This window comes from Bubalus kerabau, chromosome 2 (assembly GCF_029407905.1).
Source record: "Bubalus kerabau isolate K-KA32 ecotype Philippines breed swamp buffalo chromosome 2, PCC_UOA_SB_1v2, whole genome shotgun sequence".
Taxonomy (NCBI): domain Eukaryota; kingdom Metazoa; phylum Chordata; class Mammalia; order Artiodactyla; family Bovidae; genus Bubalus; species Bubalus kerabau.
In genome coordinates this window covers 16,390,867-16,407,252 of record NC_073625.1, presented here as the reverse complement: position 1 = coordinate 16,407,252, position 16,386 = coordinate 16,390,867, and the positions used below count along the sequence as shown (strand labels likewise).

Genomic DNA, 16,386 nt, shown 5'->3' with positions numbered 1-16,386 from the left:
CCTTCACTGTGAAATTTTTATTTTACTTTGAAATCAGCAAATGAAGTTCAGAAGAACCAACCATATGAGATAAATAGGAGGACTGAAGAAATGCTTCAGTTCATTCACCCTACTACCAACAAATTTATTAATGCCGACGTTTGTGTTCTGCAGAACAAATTAGGGTGTCCTTGGAACAGTCACTGCTTCTTTAAGAATGGCATCTTTCAGAAGGGGTCATGACTTGGGAGGAAGTCATCCAAGCTAAACCTTCATCTGGATCTTAATTGCATTTCGCCATCAGTAGCACAATTGGGGCTGTTACACAGTCCTCAGGGATACATTGAGGGCTACTTTGTTCAGAGTTGTCTTCAGCCAACAAGACAGACAGGGCCCTACTAGAACCAGGACTCTGGGACTTCCCCGGTGGTCCAGTAGCTAAGATTTTACCTTCCTATGCAGAGGTTGTGGGTTCGATCCCTGGTTCAAACCAGGAAACAATATTGCAACAAATTCAAAAAAGACTTTAAAAACGGTCCACATCCAAAAAATCTCAAAACTAGGATCCTGCGAGTCACAAACTAATTTCCCAACTCACTGATCTTGTTTCTACCTACCACATCCACTCACTAAACCTCAATTCCATATGTTATAAAAAGAAAGTATTTTTCTTGCCTTAGAGAGCGCATCCCGACCCTGAGAGATGAAGCAAAAAGTAAAGTCCTTGGCGAGCATGGGATGGGGTTGGCAGTAGGGGAAGAGGCCCAGGAATCAACACTACATGATCCAAGTTCTTGGTACCTGGAGTGTGATGAGCAGAAAGACGGTAGCCATGACGCACAGGCAAAATGCCAGAAGCTTCCCCCTCTGAATCCGCACCATGCTGCCCTGCCCTGGGTGACTGACAGAGGGCGAGCCTGGTTACCAGGTGTTCTCGAGTCGGCCTGCAGACCAAGACAACTTCACGTGGAGGAACCATCTGTGTGCCAATTTCCTCCGCTGCCATTCCTGCTGGGATCGGGGCTCCATGAAGGACTGAGAAGTGAGGTTCTGAGGGCGCCCGGCTTGGCATTGAAAGGGAACAGCATGCAGTCTTCTTAAGCTATCATCAGAGCAGCTGGGGATTCTTTAAACCAGAAGACATCCAAAAAATATCTGTAACAAATGAACAATAGTTTGACCTTAGCACAGGAGATTTTATTAATGCAGTCTTGCAGGGCCGCAGTGTAGAAACAAAAAGCTTTAAAACTGAAAGGAATCTTTGGGATCATTTAGACCTAACACCTCACTCATAGATAAGGACACCAAGACCAGAGAGGTGAAGAGACTTGCTCAAGGTCATACAGTCCATTAGAGGAGAGTGAGAGATCGACAATCAGGTCCCGAGACTAAAATGATGCTTCCACTTAATTTTCTTTGCCATCAGACTTGAATTCCAAAAGTCACTGACATGTGATCATTTCCTTTCATCTAAGTTTCAAAAGAACAGAGAAGTGGAGCAGAAATAGCCGTGACTGTCCACTCAGCCCTGTAAAAATTAGGGAAAGAACAAAAGTTTCAGGCTTTGCTCAGAAATGGCAAATGATTGACTGACCTCAGTTCCCGCCAGGGAAAACCACTTCGGCCACAACATAAGGAATTTAGATTACTGCTTTATTTGCTTAGTCTTTTACAGCAAGTGCACTAAAGCAGTGGATTGTGTGGGCAGTATGGTTCTCTGGATGTCTTGAAACAAGGTGTCCATCTATCTGAAATGGATGGTCTTTTCCAAAAGCTTTTCAAATGAACTAAATAGTCCCACAGAATGCCTCTTATCCCTGGGGTTCCCTAAAGTCAAACATGCTGAGCAAACCACACTGTGGAGTTCAGAGGAGAGCAAGGATCCACATTTCAGAGGAAGGGTGTGCTCCAAGGGCCTGGTCCTAAGATCTGACTGTACACCTCTCAGATATGGAGCTGAAGATCCAATGAGAAATACACAAGTGATGCAGAATTCTGCTTTAAAACCTTGGTTTTAAAGGTGTGCTCCCCTCTCACGCATCTACCTTGATCAACTTTTAAGTCCAGGCTATTTCTTCCCCTCAGCAACAAAATGACTCTTGGTCTCAGAGACAGTCAAAAACTTTTTTTTTCATCCGCGGAAGTCTTACAATCCACAGGGTCTAAGAAAATGGGCTCTTGTCAGCCTGCCAGGATTCAAACCTCAACTCCTCAGACTGTCCATGATACCACGATTCAATTCCCAAAATACAGGTCATAGAGGTGCCCAATTAGAGAGTTACTGTGAGAATTCTATGAGGTAAAATTGGTAAAACACTTATTTCAGAGCCTGATACAAAAGAAATATCCAATAATCGTTTGCTCTTCTCATTCTCATTCTGGGCTTCCCTGGTGGCTCAGCAGGTAAACCATCCACCTGCAACGCAGGAGACACGGGTTCCATCGCTGGGTTGGGAAGATCCTCTGGAGAAGGAAATGGCAACCCACTCCAGTATTCTTGCCTGGAGAATTCCATGGGTCAGAGGAGCCATGGGATACAGGGCTACAGTCCACTGGGGCACAAAAGATTCAGAGACAAATGAGCAACTAACACTTTCACTTTTTCACAAATCATGCCAGAAGAATTTAAGGTTACAAAAATCCCTTTCATCCAAAGAATCTCAAGAGAGGTCATAGTTCCCAAACAAGATGTACACAGTACGGTCTCGAGGACTGAGCGGTGGGTAAACACCCAGCACTAAAGAACAGAATCAGCTAGGGTAGATGGTCTGATGATTTAGAGTAGGCGGCAGCCAACCAGGCCTTGGGGCACATCAATCTAATACACATACAGCACCAGTTACCTGGGAGTTTGTCATCAAATCAGCGGTTCCCCGACGGGGGGGACAGATGGACCTGCAGAGAGCACCCTGAAGGCCGACAAGCTCCAAGACAAAGGGACCCCAAGAAGAAAGCTCCCTTCTGTTTCCTCATTGCCCTCAGGGTGAATCTCAGACCCTCACTCTAAGACAGCACCCCCAGAACACCCCTTCTCAGGCTGGAGCAGTGTGTGTTTGCTCAACCAGGTCGATAACAGCTGAAGTGGACTCACTAACCAACCCGCCTGACCCAAGCGCTGAGCACTGAGACGCATCGTCGGGCCATGCACAGGGCCTGGGGCCGGCCATCTGCTGCCTGGAGAGGGGTCTGGAGCTGAGAGTCACCACTGCATAGTCCTGCAAGGGCTGTCCCGTTAAAAGCAGCAACACTTTCAGCCCAAAATCATTCCCAGGTTCTCTGCTTTATGTTGAATTAAAATAGACAGGAGGGAGACTGGACATCTTAGTGAATTAGCAGCCTGAGGATGCCAGCTTCCCACACGGCCCCAGCCATGCAGGGCCGGTCCCCGGTGTGGGTCAACGGTCTCAGCCATGGGACTCAGGTGATTTCTGCCCTGTGGTCCTGAATGGAAAATGAGAAACCGACCCTGGGTGACACCCACCAGCGAGCTCTGGGAAGTCTTAGATCCTCTGTCCTCTAGTAACTGGTGAGTCATTTGGGTTAATAGTAAAATGAAGTCGTTCAGTCATGTCCGACTCTTTGCGACCCCATGGACTGTAGCTCACCAGGCTCCTCTGTCCATGGAATTTTCCAGGCAAGAACACTGGAGTGGGTTGCCATTTCCTTCTCCAGGGGATCTTCCCGACCCAGGGATCAAACCCAGGTCTCCCACATTGCAGGCAAATGCTTTACCGTCTGAGCCACCAGGGAAGTCATTGGGTTAATAATTGACTCTTAACTGAGTTTGAAGTTATGCCAGAGAGAGTCTTTTGAAGGAATATGTCTAATTACCAGACATGTTATTCACACCAAAGTGTCGTTTCTCAAACGAAAACATTCCAAGATGTTTTCATTTCATAATGTATAAAATCCTCGGAGCACTCCTTAAGTAGGGGCTGCTGTCCGAGGAAAGACAGATGACGTGGCAGGCAGTTAGGAAAGTCTAAGGGCCTCTGGACAAATCTCCAGGCAATTTTGAACTAATTGCCTTCGACTCTACTTGACTTCACCAACACTCCATATCTATTCCTACTTGGTGACTCCAAAAGCCTGATAAGAACTTCCCCAGCAGTCCAGCGTTAAGACTGTGTTTCTAGGTCAGGTTCAATCCCTGGTTGGGGAGCTAGGCTGCCACATGCTTCTTGGTGTGGCAAAGAAAAAAAAAAAAATCAAAAGTCTGATAACTAGGATTTCTGACCTGCTAGCATCCCCCACTCAGCTCAGAGATGTTGTTGGAATGTAGACTGGGTATCTCTCCTCTGATTAAAATTCATCAACGGATTTCAATGCCAAAGAGTTCAAGATAAAGACCAAATTCATTAGCTTAGAAAACAAGAGTCTCTGGACTCCGCCCTACTTCTCTACCTTCTACTTGACAAACCCTTTGTTCTAACTGTTCCTGGAATATAGTTTCTTGTTCTGTGCTCTGGTCCCTACCTGCAAGACCCATACCTCTTTCACTACCAGAGCATTCTGGGCATTCAAGGCTACCTGCTTTGAGAAGCCTTACTCCACCCTAGTGCCAGGTCAGACGATATATGGCCATTCATTGTGCTTAATTCTACTACATCAGTGGACAGAATGCTGGGGGAGTTAGGCAACTCTTTAAAGCTGCTTTATTGGATGAATACAAAATAACCATTGAACATTAAAAAGTTGACCAGTGTTGTTAATTTGCAGAAAGACTGTCCCTTGGGCACCTGATGAGCATGGTGTGGTGGTTCCACAGTTTCCCTTTTCATCCCATTTTCTTTATTAACCCTTATTTGTGTTAATGTGTTCCTCACTCTTTTTTAATGGACTGCATACTTTGTTGAGCTTTTTTTTCTTTATTTTTTTGAGTGGTGCTCTGCCTTACAGAGTTCTGTCTGGGAGGGTCATCCTCTTGGACCAAGCACACATGGCAGGATAGACAAACAGCGACTCACTAGAGAGAAAGGGATACTGGCAGCTGCTGGAATCAAGACTGGTGATTAGGGGCTTCCTTGGTGGTCCACTGGCTAAGGCTCCATACTCTCAATGCAGGGGTGTCAGGTTCAATTCCTAGCTGGGGAACTAGAGCTTGCATGTGGCAACTAGAGAACTCCCATGCTCCCACATGCTGTAACTAAGAGCCAGAGCAACCGAATAAATAAATAAATACCTTTTTTTAAATTAAAAAAGACTGTATTAATAAAAAAGATTAATGGGAGGATGGAAGTGGCAGCATGAGCACGTTCATTCTTCTACTCCTGAAAGTGATGCCATTCTTAAATTCTTAAATTCCAGACACAAACTGAAGCACCCAAAGTATACAGTATTAATACAATCTCACTTAGTGGGTCTAGTTTCTAGATAAAAACAAACCCACTAAAGAACTAAATAAAAAGACTGACATGAAGACCCAAACAGAAGCATTCAAAAACAATAGGTTTTTTAAATGGAAGACGGGGGTCCACTATTGGGAAGATTCTGTATGACACTTAAGAGCTGAGCTGCTTTTTCCTTGGAAGGTGTTCTTTATAACTCTTCTTTCTCCAGGAAGGTCTTACTGGTTATTCTGTAACAATTTTCCTTTCTGGCAAAGATAGGAACTAAAATCCCTCAGCTGCTTTGATCATTCCTGTAATCATGAGTGAGGAAACAATCAAATAACATGATAAAATCTGGCTAATACTTCATGTGCCTAAAAACAAAGAGCTGGAACAAATGATCTTCTGGGGATCTTCATCCCAAAATTAAGTTCTCTGATCTCATGAACAGTGCCCAGGAACACTCCATAGAAGAAAAGTCAATCAAGTAAAGAGACAGTAATCGGGACAAGCTGAGTCATCACAAACTTAAGATTTCTGGAAATATAAAACAAGAAATATTTCTATATGACAATTTAGGGTTACTTGATCTTCATTCTCCTTTTGACTAATTCAGCATTAACTTTTAAAAACTGAGATCTTATTTTCAAGTAAATAAATATCTGAAAAATACTGTCAATAAAGATGAACTTGTTTTTAATTTTTAAAAATTCATAGTCAAGAACTCTACTACAAATGTTTATTGTATTAATAGAAGGCTAGTATGTGAAATAGGTACTGGATTTCATACTGAAATCAATTCTTTTTTTTTTAATTTTATTTTATTTTTAAACTTTACAATATTGTATTGGTTTTGCCAAATATCGAAATGAATCCGCCACAGATATACATGTGTTCCCCATCCTGAACCCTCCTTCCTCCTCCCTCCCCATTCCATCCCTCCGGGTAGTCCCAGTGCACCAGCCCCAAGCATCCAGTATCGTGTATCGAAACTGGACAATTCTTTTCTAATATAATTGCTTTACAATGTTGTGTTAGTTCCTGCTGCACAATGAAGTCAATCAGCTACATGTATACACATATCCCCTCCCTCTGGGACCTCTCTTCCACCGCCAACCCCTCTTACCCAACTAGGTCATCACAGAGCATCTGAAATCAACTTTTTACATTCCAAATTTAGAAAGTATTTAAATATGGGTTGGAAATGCCTGCAAACTGAGCAATGCTTACACTTATATGAATAACATCATTGTTTGTCCAAACAATATGTTCATTTTCTTTATTTCCTAACTTTAATTCTGGTTTGAAATTTTTTTCAAATATGTTGTTTGTGGTAAGACAAAACTTGAAAAATATATATTTTTTAAACTGAAGAGTAAAAGATGAGCGATAAGAAGAGTAACAGTTGAGACTGTGTATTTAAATCGACTGTTACACACTGCCATCTAGCAGGAAGGCAGCAAATGAAGAGTCACCCAGCAATTCCAAAAAAGGGGCTGACTTAAAAGATGCAGCCGTACTAGGACATTGCCTCTGGCTTCAGGCAGGAGAGGGAGAAAGTTCTAACACTGAGGCTAGACTGGTTTCTCTGCCACTTTATTGTGCAAATACCCAGGGCTGCTTATTCATGGCAGAGAGGCACGATCCAGGTGCTCCTCTAGAGACCACGTGGGCCGGGCAGGAGAAACAATGCCCCAGTTGTAGAGTGGCGTCACTAACACGTCCACGAGTGGCCCTGAGCGTCCGGGGTGGGGGCGGGTCTCATCTTCAGTGAATGGAGGACATAAAAGGGGAACGAGGTCCTGAAGACCAACTTGCCAAATTCAAAACTGCACGTAGCCCTCAACTGAAATAAACAACCCAAGTCCGGACATGAATACTACTCTCCCTGACTATCTCTGACCGCTCTGCGGACGGGGGTGAGGGGGGGATTCTGTTGGTGTTGGGGGTTTGGAGGGGGCAGCCTGCTGGAGCCATGGTGTTAAGAAAAACAGTCATTTTGCGTGGCATTTGCTACATATTATAGAATCATTAAGAGTCCCAGGAAACGTCTTAAAATCACGCCAATGTTCTTTCCATAGCTTACATAAAATGTGTTCTATTCTGAGGATGCTAATAGGGTACCAAAATACTTAAGAAATGGCTTGCATATCGTAGGCAAAGCCTGCAGTTCCGCGGTTTTCCCAGAGCATCTTCTGCCTTAAATAGGCAACGCTCTCCCCAACTGGACAGCCAGCCTCGCTCCTACTTCAGCACACAATTCTAGCAACAAGTGATGCTCGACTCAAGACAGGGAGAAGGAAGCTGTTCACAGCGCACAGAGGTGAAGTTAGATTCTGAAGTTAGTGGGGCTGGGAAGATGGTGGCAGACGGGGAGGGATGCGAAACGTTCCTTGGGGGGAGGTGCGGGGACGGGGGAGCGGGCGGGAACCCGCTCTCGCCGAGGCCCCCGCACATCACCTTCCTCCCACCTGTGCTTTTCAGCAGCCAGATGGGTTTGCATCTCAGGGAGGGTCCCTGGAAAGCGCTGCCCAAGGCTTCCCAAAGCGGACGCGGACACTTTCTCAGCATTTAACTCCGTCTTCCTCTCACACACACTCCCTTCTGGCACAAAGAGATTTCCCTAGGGCTGTGAGTTCGGCGAGCAGAGTCTCAACTTCGGCGCGCCTCTTTAAAGTCTCTTTTCGGTTCTCCGCACCGACACCCTGCTCCCACCAAGCCATCGCTCAGGAAAGACCCTGAAGATGCTACTCACCGCAGCGCGGAGAAGGAGGCGCGCTCTGCCGGGTGCAGCCCCACGGTTTTTCACTTTCGGTTCGCTTCCCAGCCGCAGCTCGAGCGAAGACTCGGAGAGGAGATTTGAGAGAAGGGACCATAACCCCGAGCGCGTCCAGGCCTAGCGATCCTGGATCCGGGTTTTCGCGCGGATGTCGTGTTTAAAAGCACCTCCCGGCCCCTCCTTTGCCTGTCCCAGGCGCTCCACCCTCTGGAAAGCTCCTGGGAGGCTCCCAAGATCCTCTTCTAAAGCAAGTTGTTGTTTTAGTCGTTAAGTCGTGTCCGACTCTTTTGTGACTCCATGGATTGTAGCCCGCCAGGCTCCTCTGGCCATGGGATTTCCCAGGAAAGAATACTGGAGTGGATCGCCACTTCCTTCTACAGGGAATCTTCCGGACCCAGGGATCGAATCCGGGTCTCCTGCATTGGCCGGGAGGGTTCTTCACCACTGAGCCACCAGGGATTTTTGCTTCTCAAACTCTGAGCGCAGCTCATTCAAAGTCACCTATCCAAGAAAATTGAGGACATTTTAAGCAAAGCAGAGGCCTCGGTACCTTTCATCAGCTGTCAGTGTTAGGTAGGCTGAGCAGGATGATCACTTAGCTCTATTTTACTGGAGAAGAAAAAGTGATTTTAGTTACTTGACTTCTAAATTCAGAGAATCCAATTAAAATACTTTTGGCCTAGTCTAGACCGAAAGGGATAAACCTAGAGGGGTCTTTTCAGACTTTGGGAGGGCCAGGACTAGGTGAGTGTCTAGGGATAAAAACTTGAGGAGGGATTAAGAGTCATGCACCTCCTGGGCATATCTGCAGACAGTGACTGCTGTTTGCTGCCCAGGGTCTGCCTCGCTCTCCTCCAGGCCCTGAGAGCACCAGTGCCCAGCACCTCTGTTAGCTTCTCTGTAAAATCAGGTTGATGACAATGACATCAACTTTTAGAAAACACCAAACACAAAGGGAAAGACTGATAAACTGGATGTCATTAAAAGTAAATTCTGTTCATCAGACGACACTATGAAGATAATTAAAAACAACCCAGGGAGTAGATGAAGATATTTGCAATAGATTTATCAAACAAAGAATTCATATTTAGAATATAGCAACAACAGCTACAATGCAATAAGGAAACACAATCTGGTAGAAGCGGGGAGGGAGGGGACCAAAGACACACAGCATTTGACCAAAGTGGGATCCAAAAGCCAGTGAGTACAGGAAAAGAAAGGGCTTCCCAGGTGGCTCAGTGGTAAAGAACCCACACCACCCTTTTGGCAGAAAGTGAAGAGGAACTAGAGAGCCTCTTGATGAAAGTGAAAGAGGAGCATGAAAAATCTGGCTTAAAACTCAACATTCAGAAAACTAAGATCATGGCACCTGGTCCCATCACTTCATGGCAAATAGATGGGGAAACAATGGAAACAGTGACAGACTTTATTTTCTTGGGCTTCAAAAAAACTGCAGATGTTGACTACAGCCATGAAATTAAAAAACACTTGCTCCTTGGAAGAAAAGCAATGACAAATCTAGATAGAATATTAAAAAGCAGAGATATTACTTTGCCAACAAAAGTCTATATGGTCAAAGCTATGGTTTTTCCAGTGGTCATGTATGCATGTGAGAGTTGGACCATAAAGAAAACTGAACACCAAAGAACTGGTGCTTTTGAACTGTGGTGTTGAAGAAAACTCTTGAGAGTCCCTTGGACTGCAAGGACATCCAACCAGTCCATCCTAAAGGAAATCAGTCCTGAATATTCATTGGAAGGACTGATGCTGAAGCTGAAGCTCCAATACTTTGGCCAGCTGATGCAACGAGCTGACTCACTGCAAAAGACCCTGATGCTGGGAAAGACTGAAGGCAGGAGGAGAAGGGGAGGACAGAAGATGAGATGGTTGAATGGCATCACTGACTCTATGGACATTGTTTGAGTAAATTCCGGGAGTTGGTGATGGACTGGGAAGCCTGGTGTGCTGCAGTCCATGGGATCAAAGTAACTGAACTGAACTGAAGTGAACTGACAAGAAAAAATAGTGCTTCCCAGGTGGCTCAGTGGTAAAGAATCTCCTGCCAGTGCAGGAGACCTTGGTTCCATCCCTGAGTCAGCAAAGATCCCCTGGAGAAGGAAATGGCAACCCACTCTGGAAAATCCATGGACAAGAGGAGCCTAGTGGGTTACAGTCCATGGGGTCACAAAAGAGTCAAACACAACTGAGCATCTGAGCACGCAGTTAAACATGCTTAAATGCTTTAGTCATCAGGGAAATGCAAATTAACACTCTAATGAGACACTACTACACACCCACCACAATGGCTACAGAATTTAAAACGTAACACAGAGCAAAAGCAGAGCTGTGGAACACATGGAACTCTAGTGCATGCTTGGTGGGGGTGTAATTGTTACAGCCACTTTGGAAAACTTGTCTATCAGTATTCACTACAGCCAAATATGCACTTATTTTGTGATCCACAATTTTACTCGAAGGTATACGTCTAGGAAACATGCACATGTATGTACATCAAAAGATAGGTATATATATCAAAAGACACGAAACACACCATAACATATTTAAAAGAACAGACATACAAAATATGGTTTTGATCACAGTAGAAACCAATTAAATCAATAACAGAAATATTCTAAAATATTTGGCAGTATTTTGGAATATCTCCAAATATTTGAAAATTAAAGAACACACTTCTAAATAACACATGGGTCAAAGAAAAATTATCTAGAGAAATAAAAATATTTAGGATCAAATGAAAATGAAAATATAACCTATCAAAATTTATGAGATACAGTAGAAGCAATGCTTAGAGGGAAATTGTAACACTGAAATATAGCATTGAATGTTAGAAAAGAAGACATCTAAAATCAATATGTTAAGCTTCCACTGAAGGAAACTAAAGAAAGAGTAGCAAATTAAATTCAAAGTAAGCAGAAGAGAAGCAATAATAATAATTAGAGCAGAAATCAATGAAACTTAAAGCAGAGAATTAACAGGAAATCAAAAGCTAGTTCTTTGAAAAGATCAATAAAATTGACAAACGCTTTTCTAGCATAACCAGTAAAAAGGGGAGAAGACACAAATTACTAACATCAGAAGTAAAAGAAGGGTCATGCCTACTAACCCCATGAACATTAAAAGATAATAAAGGTCAAGAGAATGAGACAAGTCCAGACTAGGAGAAAATATTTGCAAAAGTTATATGTGATAGAGTCTGATTATCCAAAATATACAAAGAACTCTTAAAATTCAACAATCAGGAAGCAAACAACCCAATTTTTAAAATGGGTGAAAGACCTGGACACATCAAGGAAGATATAGAGATGGCAGATCAGTATATGAAAAGATGCTTGACATCATGTCATCGTGACTACTGTAATACCTTCCCAACCGTTCCCTGTTTCCACATCTGCCTCCATATGAAGCCAGGGTGATCTTTTCAAGTCACAAATCAGATCAGGCCCATATTCTGCTCAAAAAATATGGCCCGGGAAGACTCCACATGCTGAGGGACAACTAAGCCCATGCACCACAACTGCTGACCTGGAGCTCTGAAGCCCACGAGCCGCAACTCCTGAGCCTGCGAGCGGCAGTTACTAAGCCTGTGTGCTCTAGACCCCTCGTGCTCCGCAACAAGAGAAGCCACGGCAATGAGAGGCCCACACACTGTCACTAGAGAGTTGCCCCCGCTCGACATAACTAGAGAAAGTCCTCGCCCAGCAACAAAGACCCAGAGCAGCCAAAAATAAAGACATAAGGAATTTTTAAAAAGAAGGGCAATCTCTTAACTGACTATGAGAAGATTTAAGGGACAGATGAGACATGTTGAAAAGTTCTAACAGCGGTGTCTTAAGTCAAATTTCTATTAATACTAATTGCAGTGATAATTCATTCCGTAACTTTTTCTTTACACATAGAGCTTTAAGATTATAGGCCATTAAAAAATAAAACTATTTAAATGCATAATAATATTTATGGTAGGGAATATGATAGGATAAAATACCAAAAGGAATAAATACTCAGGAATAAATTTAACCAAGAAAGTGAAAGATTTGTACATTGAAACTGTAAGACACTGATGAAAGAAACTGAAGAAAATGCAAATAAATGGAAAGATATTCTGTGCTTGTGTTTTGGGAGAATTAATATTGGTAAAATGTCCATACTACCAAAAGAAATCCATAGATTCAATGCAATCCCTATCAAAATTCCAAATGGATTTTTCACAGAAATGAAACAATCCTAAAATTTGTATGGAATCACAAAGACTCAGAATAGCCAAAACAATCTTAAGAAAGAAAAAAGCTTGAGGCATCATGCTTCCCAATTTCAAACTATATGACTAAGTTATAGTAATAAAAGATAGTATGTTATTGGCTTGAAAACAAACACACAGATCAATGGGACAGAGTAGAAAGCCCAGAAATAACCCATGCTTATACAGTCAATTAATTTACAACAAAGAGCAAAGAACACTGAATGAATAAAGGACTGTCTCTTCAATAAACAGTGCTGGGAAAACTGGCAGCCACATTCAAAAGAACAAAACTGGACCACTGTCTAACACCATGCACAAAAACCAGCCCCAGATAGACTACAGACTTGAATGTAACACCTGAAATCATAAAATTCCTAGAAGAAAACATAGGTAGTAAGCTCCTTGTCATCAGTCTTGGTGCTGATTTTTCAGATCTGACACCAAAAGCCAAGGCAACAGGAACAAAAATAAACGAGTCCACATTAAACTAAAAAGGCTTCTGCATAGCAAAGGAAACCATCAACAAAGCAAAAAGGCAAGTTACTAAAGGGGAGAACATATCTGCAGATCATATGTCTGATAGGGGGTTAAGATCCAAAATATATTTTTAAAAACCTCATACGACTCAGTAGCAAATAAAACCCAAAAACAATCTGATTAAACAATGGACAGATCTGAACAGATAATTTTTTTCAAAGATATACAAGATGGCCATAGATACATGAAAAGATGCTCAATATCACCAATCATTAGGGAAATGCAGATCAGAACCACAATGAGGTATCTTTTCACACCTGTTAGAATGGCTGTTATCAAAAAGACAAGAAATAACAAGTGTTGGTGAAAATGTAGAGAAATGCTCAGTGTGGAGAAATGTTCAAGAACCCTTGAACACTGCTGATAGGAATGTAAACCGGTGCAGCCACCATGAACAGTATGGAGTTTCTCCAAAATTTAAAAACAGAACCACTTATATGATCCAGTAATTCCACTTCTGGGTATTTATCCAAAGAAAATGAAAACATTAACTCAAAAAGATAGACTCACTCCCACATTCATTGCAATATTATTTATAAAAGCCAAGATATGGAAACAATCATGTCTACTGATGAATAAATTTAAAAAGAAAATGCAGCATATATGTACATACATATATATGTACAATGGAGTATTATGCTATGCTATGCTAAGTCACTTCAGTCGTGTCTGACTCTGTGTGACCCCATAGACAGCAGCCCACCAGACTCCCCCGTCCCTGGGATTCTCCAGGCAAGAACACTGGAGTGGGTTGCCATTTCCTTCTCCAAAGCGTGAAAGTGAAAAGTGAAAGTGAAATCGCTCATTCGCGTCCGACTCTTAGCGACCCCATGGACTGCAGCCCACCAGGCTCCTCCATCCATGGGATTTTCCAGGCAAGAGTACTGGAGTGAGGTGCCATTGCCTTCTCCGACAATGGAGTATTAGTCAGCCATAAAAAAACGAAACCTTGCCATTTGCAAGAACATGGATAGACCTTGAGAGCATAATGCTAAGTGAATTAATCCAGAGAAAGGCAAATACCCTATGATCTTACTTACATATGGAATCTAAAAACAAAACAACAGAGCTCAGAGCTACAAAGAACAGATTGGTGGGGAGGGGAGGGATGGGGTGGTGGGGTGGTGGGGTGGGGACAAAATGCTTGGAGGGGGTATATATATGTATATATACATGGCACCCCACTCCAGTACTCTTTCCTGGAAAATCCCATGGACGGAAGAGCCTGGTAGGCTGCAGTCCATGGGGTTGCTAAGAGTAGGACACGACTGAGAGACTTCACTTTGACTTTTCACTTTCATGCATTGGAGATGGAAATGGCAACCCACTCCAGTGTTCTTGCCTGGAGAACTGCAGGGACAGGGGAGCCTGGTGGGCTGCCATCTATGGGGTCGCACAGAGTTGGACACGACTGAAGTGACTTAGGAGCATACAGATATATTCAGCATGGTATGTATATATAATAAATAGTATGGTATTAATAATTTATCACACTGTTGCAAATTTGAAAGTTGCTAAAGGAGTAAAAGGTTTTCATCACAAGAAGAAAATTCGTAACTATGTATAGTGATAAATGTTAACTAGACTTAAGGTGGTGATCCTTTTGCAACATAAACATCAAATCATTATGTTATAGTCCTGAAATTAATATATGTTAATTATACCTCAGCTAAAAATATATTCACAGAACTCACCTGGTGGTGGTGAGCAGGGACAGAGTATTATACGAAACCAAACTGAAAAAAAGACACCATTTCTGATAGCCAAAGACCTATGATACAGCACATGGAACTCTACACAATCTTATGTGCCAGCCTGGATGGGTAGGGGGTTTGGGGAAGAATTAAAGCGAAAGTGAAAGTCTCTCAGTCCTGTCCGACTCTTTGCGACCCCATGGACTAAACACTCCATGGAATTCTCCAGGCCAGAATACTGGAGCAGGTAGCCTATCCCTTCTCCAGCGGATCTTCCCGACCCAGGAATTAAACGGGGTCTCTTGCAACACAAAATAAAAAGTTTGAAAAAAAAAACCCACACGATTTCCCCTACTTAATTCAGAGAGGGTGCTGTAGCCCAGGTGGTAAGTGTAGTCTATGTAATACCCAGCTTTTCAGTTCTTCCACATTGTTTTATACTTGATTTTACTAAGCTAAAAGGGTACGTGTATTTATAGTATGACTTTCCTATGGTCTCTAAACCAGTCTTGTATAAGGCAATAGGCTAGTGAGAAAAATCACTGTTTTTTAGGAAGCAATGTAAACCATACTTTTAACATACTGAGTCCAAGCTCCTACTGCTGGCTGCGAGACAGGCCAATGAATAAAAAGATTAATTGTTGAAGCAAGGAATAGCAATTTTATTTGGAAAGCCAGACAATGGAGAAGATAGAGGACTCAGGCCTTTTTTATAAAAAAGGAAGGTTAGGTTGATTGTTGCAAACTTCTTGGTGCCAGAATCCTTTGTTCTTACAGCTGTCAAGGTGGGTCAGGTCATGATGTTCCCATGAGTGTCCAACAAGAGAAGTGTTATTTTCTGTTCTGCAACTTTTTCTCTCTGTATGAATGGGAAAGTGTTACACCTTTAAAGGTCTGATCCTTGAGAATGGGCCACCCTATATATTTCAGGCTATAGGCAACATCCTTTTAGTTATTAAGGAGTAAAAAGAGCAATGGAATACAGACCGGGGGTGGGGGGGGGGGGGGAGGACGGGAATCCAATATGAAGTCATTTGTTCTTCCCTATTGTAATACCTCTAGAGCTTGCATACGCCTGAGTTTGCTAAAGGTTAAGTGACTCTCACCCAAATATCTAGTAAACTGAAGTCGGTTTTTATACTCTTTTAAGTTTGGCTTCAAAACCCAGTGCTATATCAATGCGTTCTAACAGGGTGGTTCCAATTCCTGGTTTTCATCTGCATGCAACGAAGTTATACTATCTATGACACACTGAATTATTTTATAACGTGGTATGCAAATCAAGGACCATCTTTATTCTGAGAGTATGTCTTTCTTACTCTTCTCGTGGCCTTTCTTTTGGAAAACGGTATGAACTAGTGAAGATTTTCTTCTTTCCTTGTCAAAAGAAAAAGCGTGGAAAAAAACCTGTTGCTCTTGAAATATCCTCTGATGCATGAATTTCAAGTCAGGACCCAATTCCACACCAAGCAAATGCGTGGTAAGTGCGGAAGAGAGGGTCTTAGGTCTTAAAAGAACGCGTCTGAGGTCCACAGACGGGGCGAGGAAGCGGCAGCCTAGCTTACCGCCCCGCACGTAGCCCGAGCCCGCGTCCAAGTCCCGGCGGCCGACTCTCCAGAGAACCGACAAACCGCGGGTTCGACAGGGGGCGCTCCTGGCGTCCACGGTCTTCTCGCATCGGAATCGGCCGGCTCAGGAGCGGCCTCGCACGAACCCTCAGCGGGGCTGACAGTCCCAAGGCCAGCCGGGGACGAGAACCCGGCGGAACGAGCGTGTGGGGACAGTCCGGGGACTGGCGGCGAGCGTGAA

General features: G+C 43.3%; 1 protein-coding gene and 1 long non-coding RNA gene across 4 annotated transcripts in view; both read right to left on the bottom strand.

The window, feature by feature from the left end:
- The window catches only part of FUT10 (fucosyltransferase 10), a 77,296-nt gene extending 68,756 nt beyond the window's left edge, over positions 1–8,540 (bottom strand). Inside the window, exons 1-2 of one of the 2 annotated variants that reach the window (XM_055567124.1) lie at positions 8,065–8,540; positions 905–1,134 (exon numbers count right to left, since the gene is read on the bottom strand). In XM_055567124.1, the coding sequence (XP_055423099.1) occupies positions 905–1,051 (147 nt within the window). In that variant the 5' untranslated portion in view covers positions 1,052–1,134; positions 8,065–8,540. Of the gene's footprint in view, positions 1–780; positions 1,135–8,064 lie in introns of both variants that reach the window. The other variant, XM_055567125.1, reaches the window with a different exon arrangement.
- A 6,656-nt stretch (positions 8,541–15,196) lies between these two features.
- On the bottom strand, positions 15,197–16,272 carry LOC129643048 (uncharacterized). 2 transcript variants are annotated; one of them, XR_008710035.1, is made up of 2 exons: positions 15,897–16,272; positions 15,197–15,436 (listed from the first exon to the last, which is right to left on the bottom strand). It is a non-coding gene; the product is annotated as an uncharacterized LOC129643048 (long non-coding RNA). The 2 variants fall into 2 exon arrangements; XR_008710034.1 differs by having other exon boundaries at positions 16,143–16,272.
- Positions 16,273–16,386: the final 114 nt, after the last annotated feature.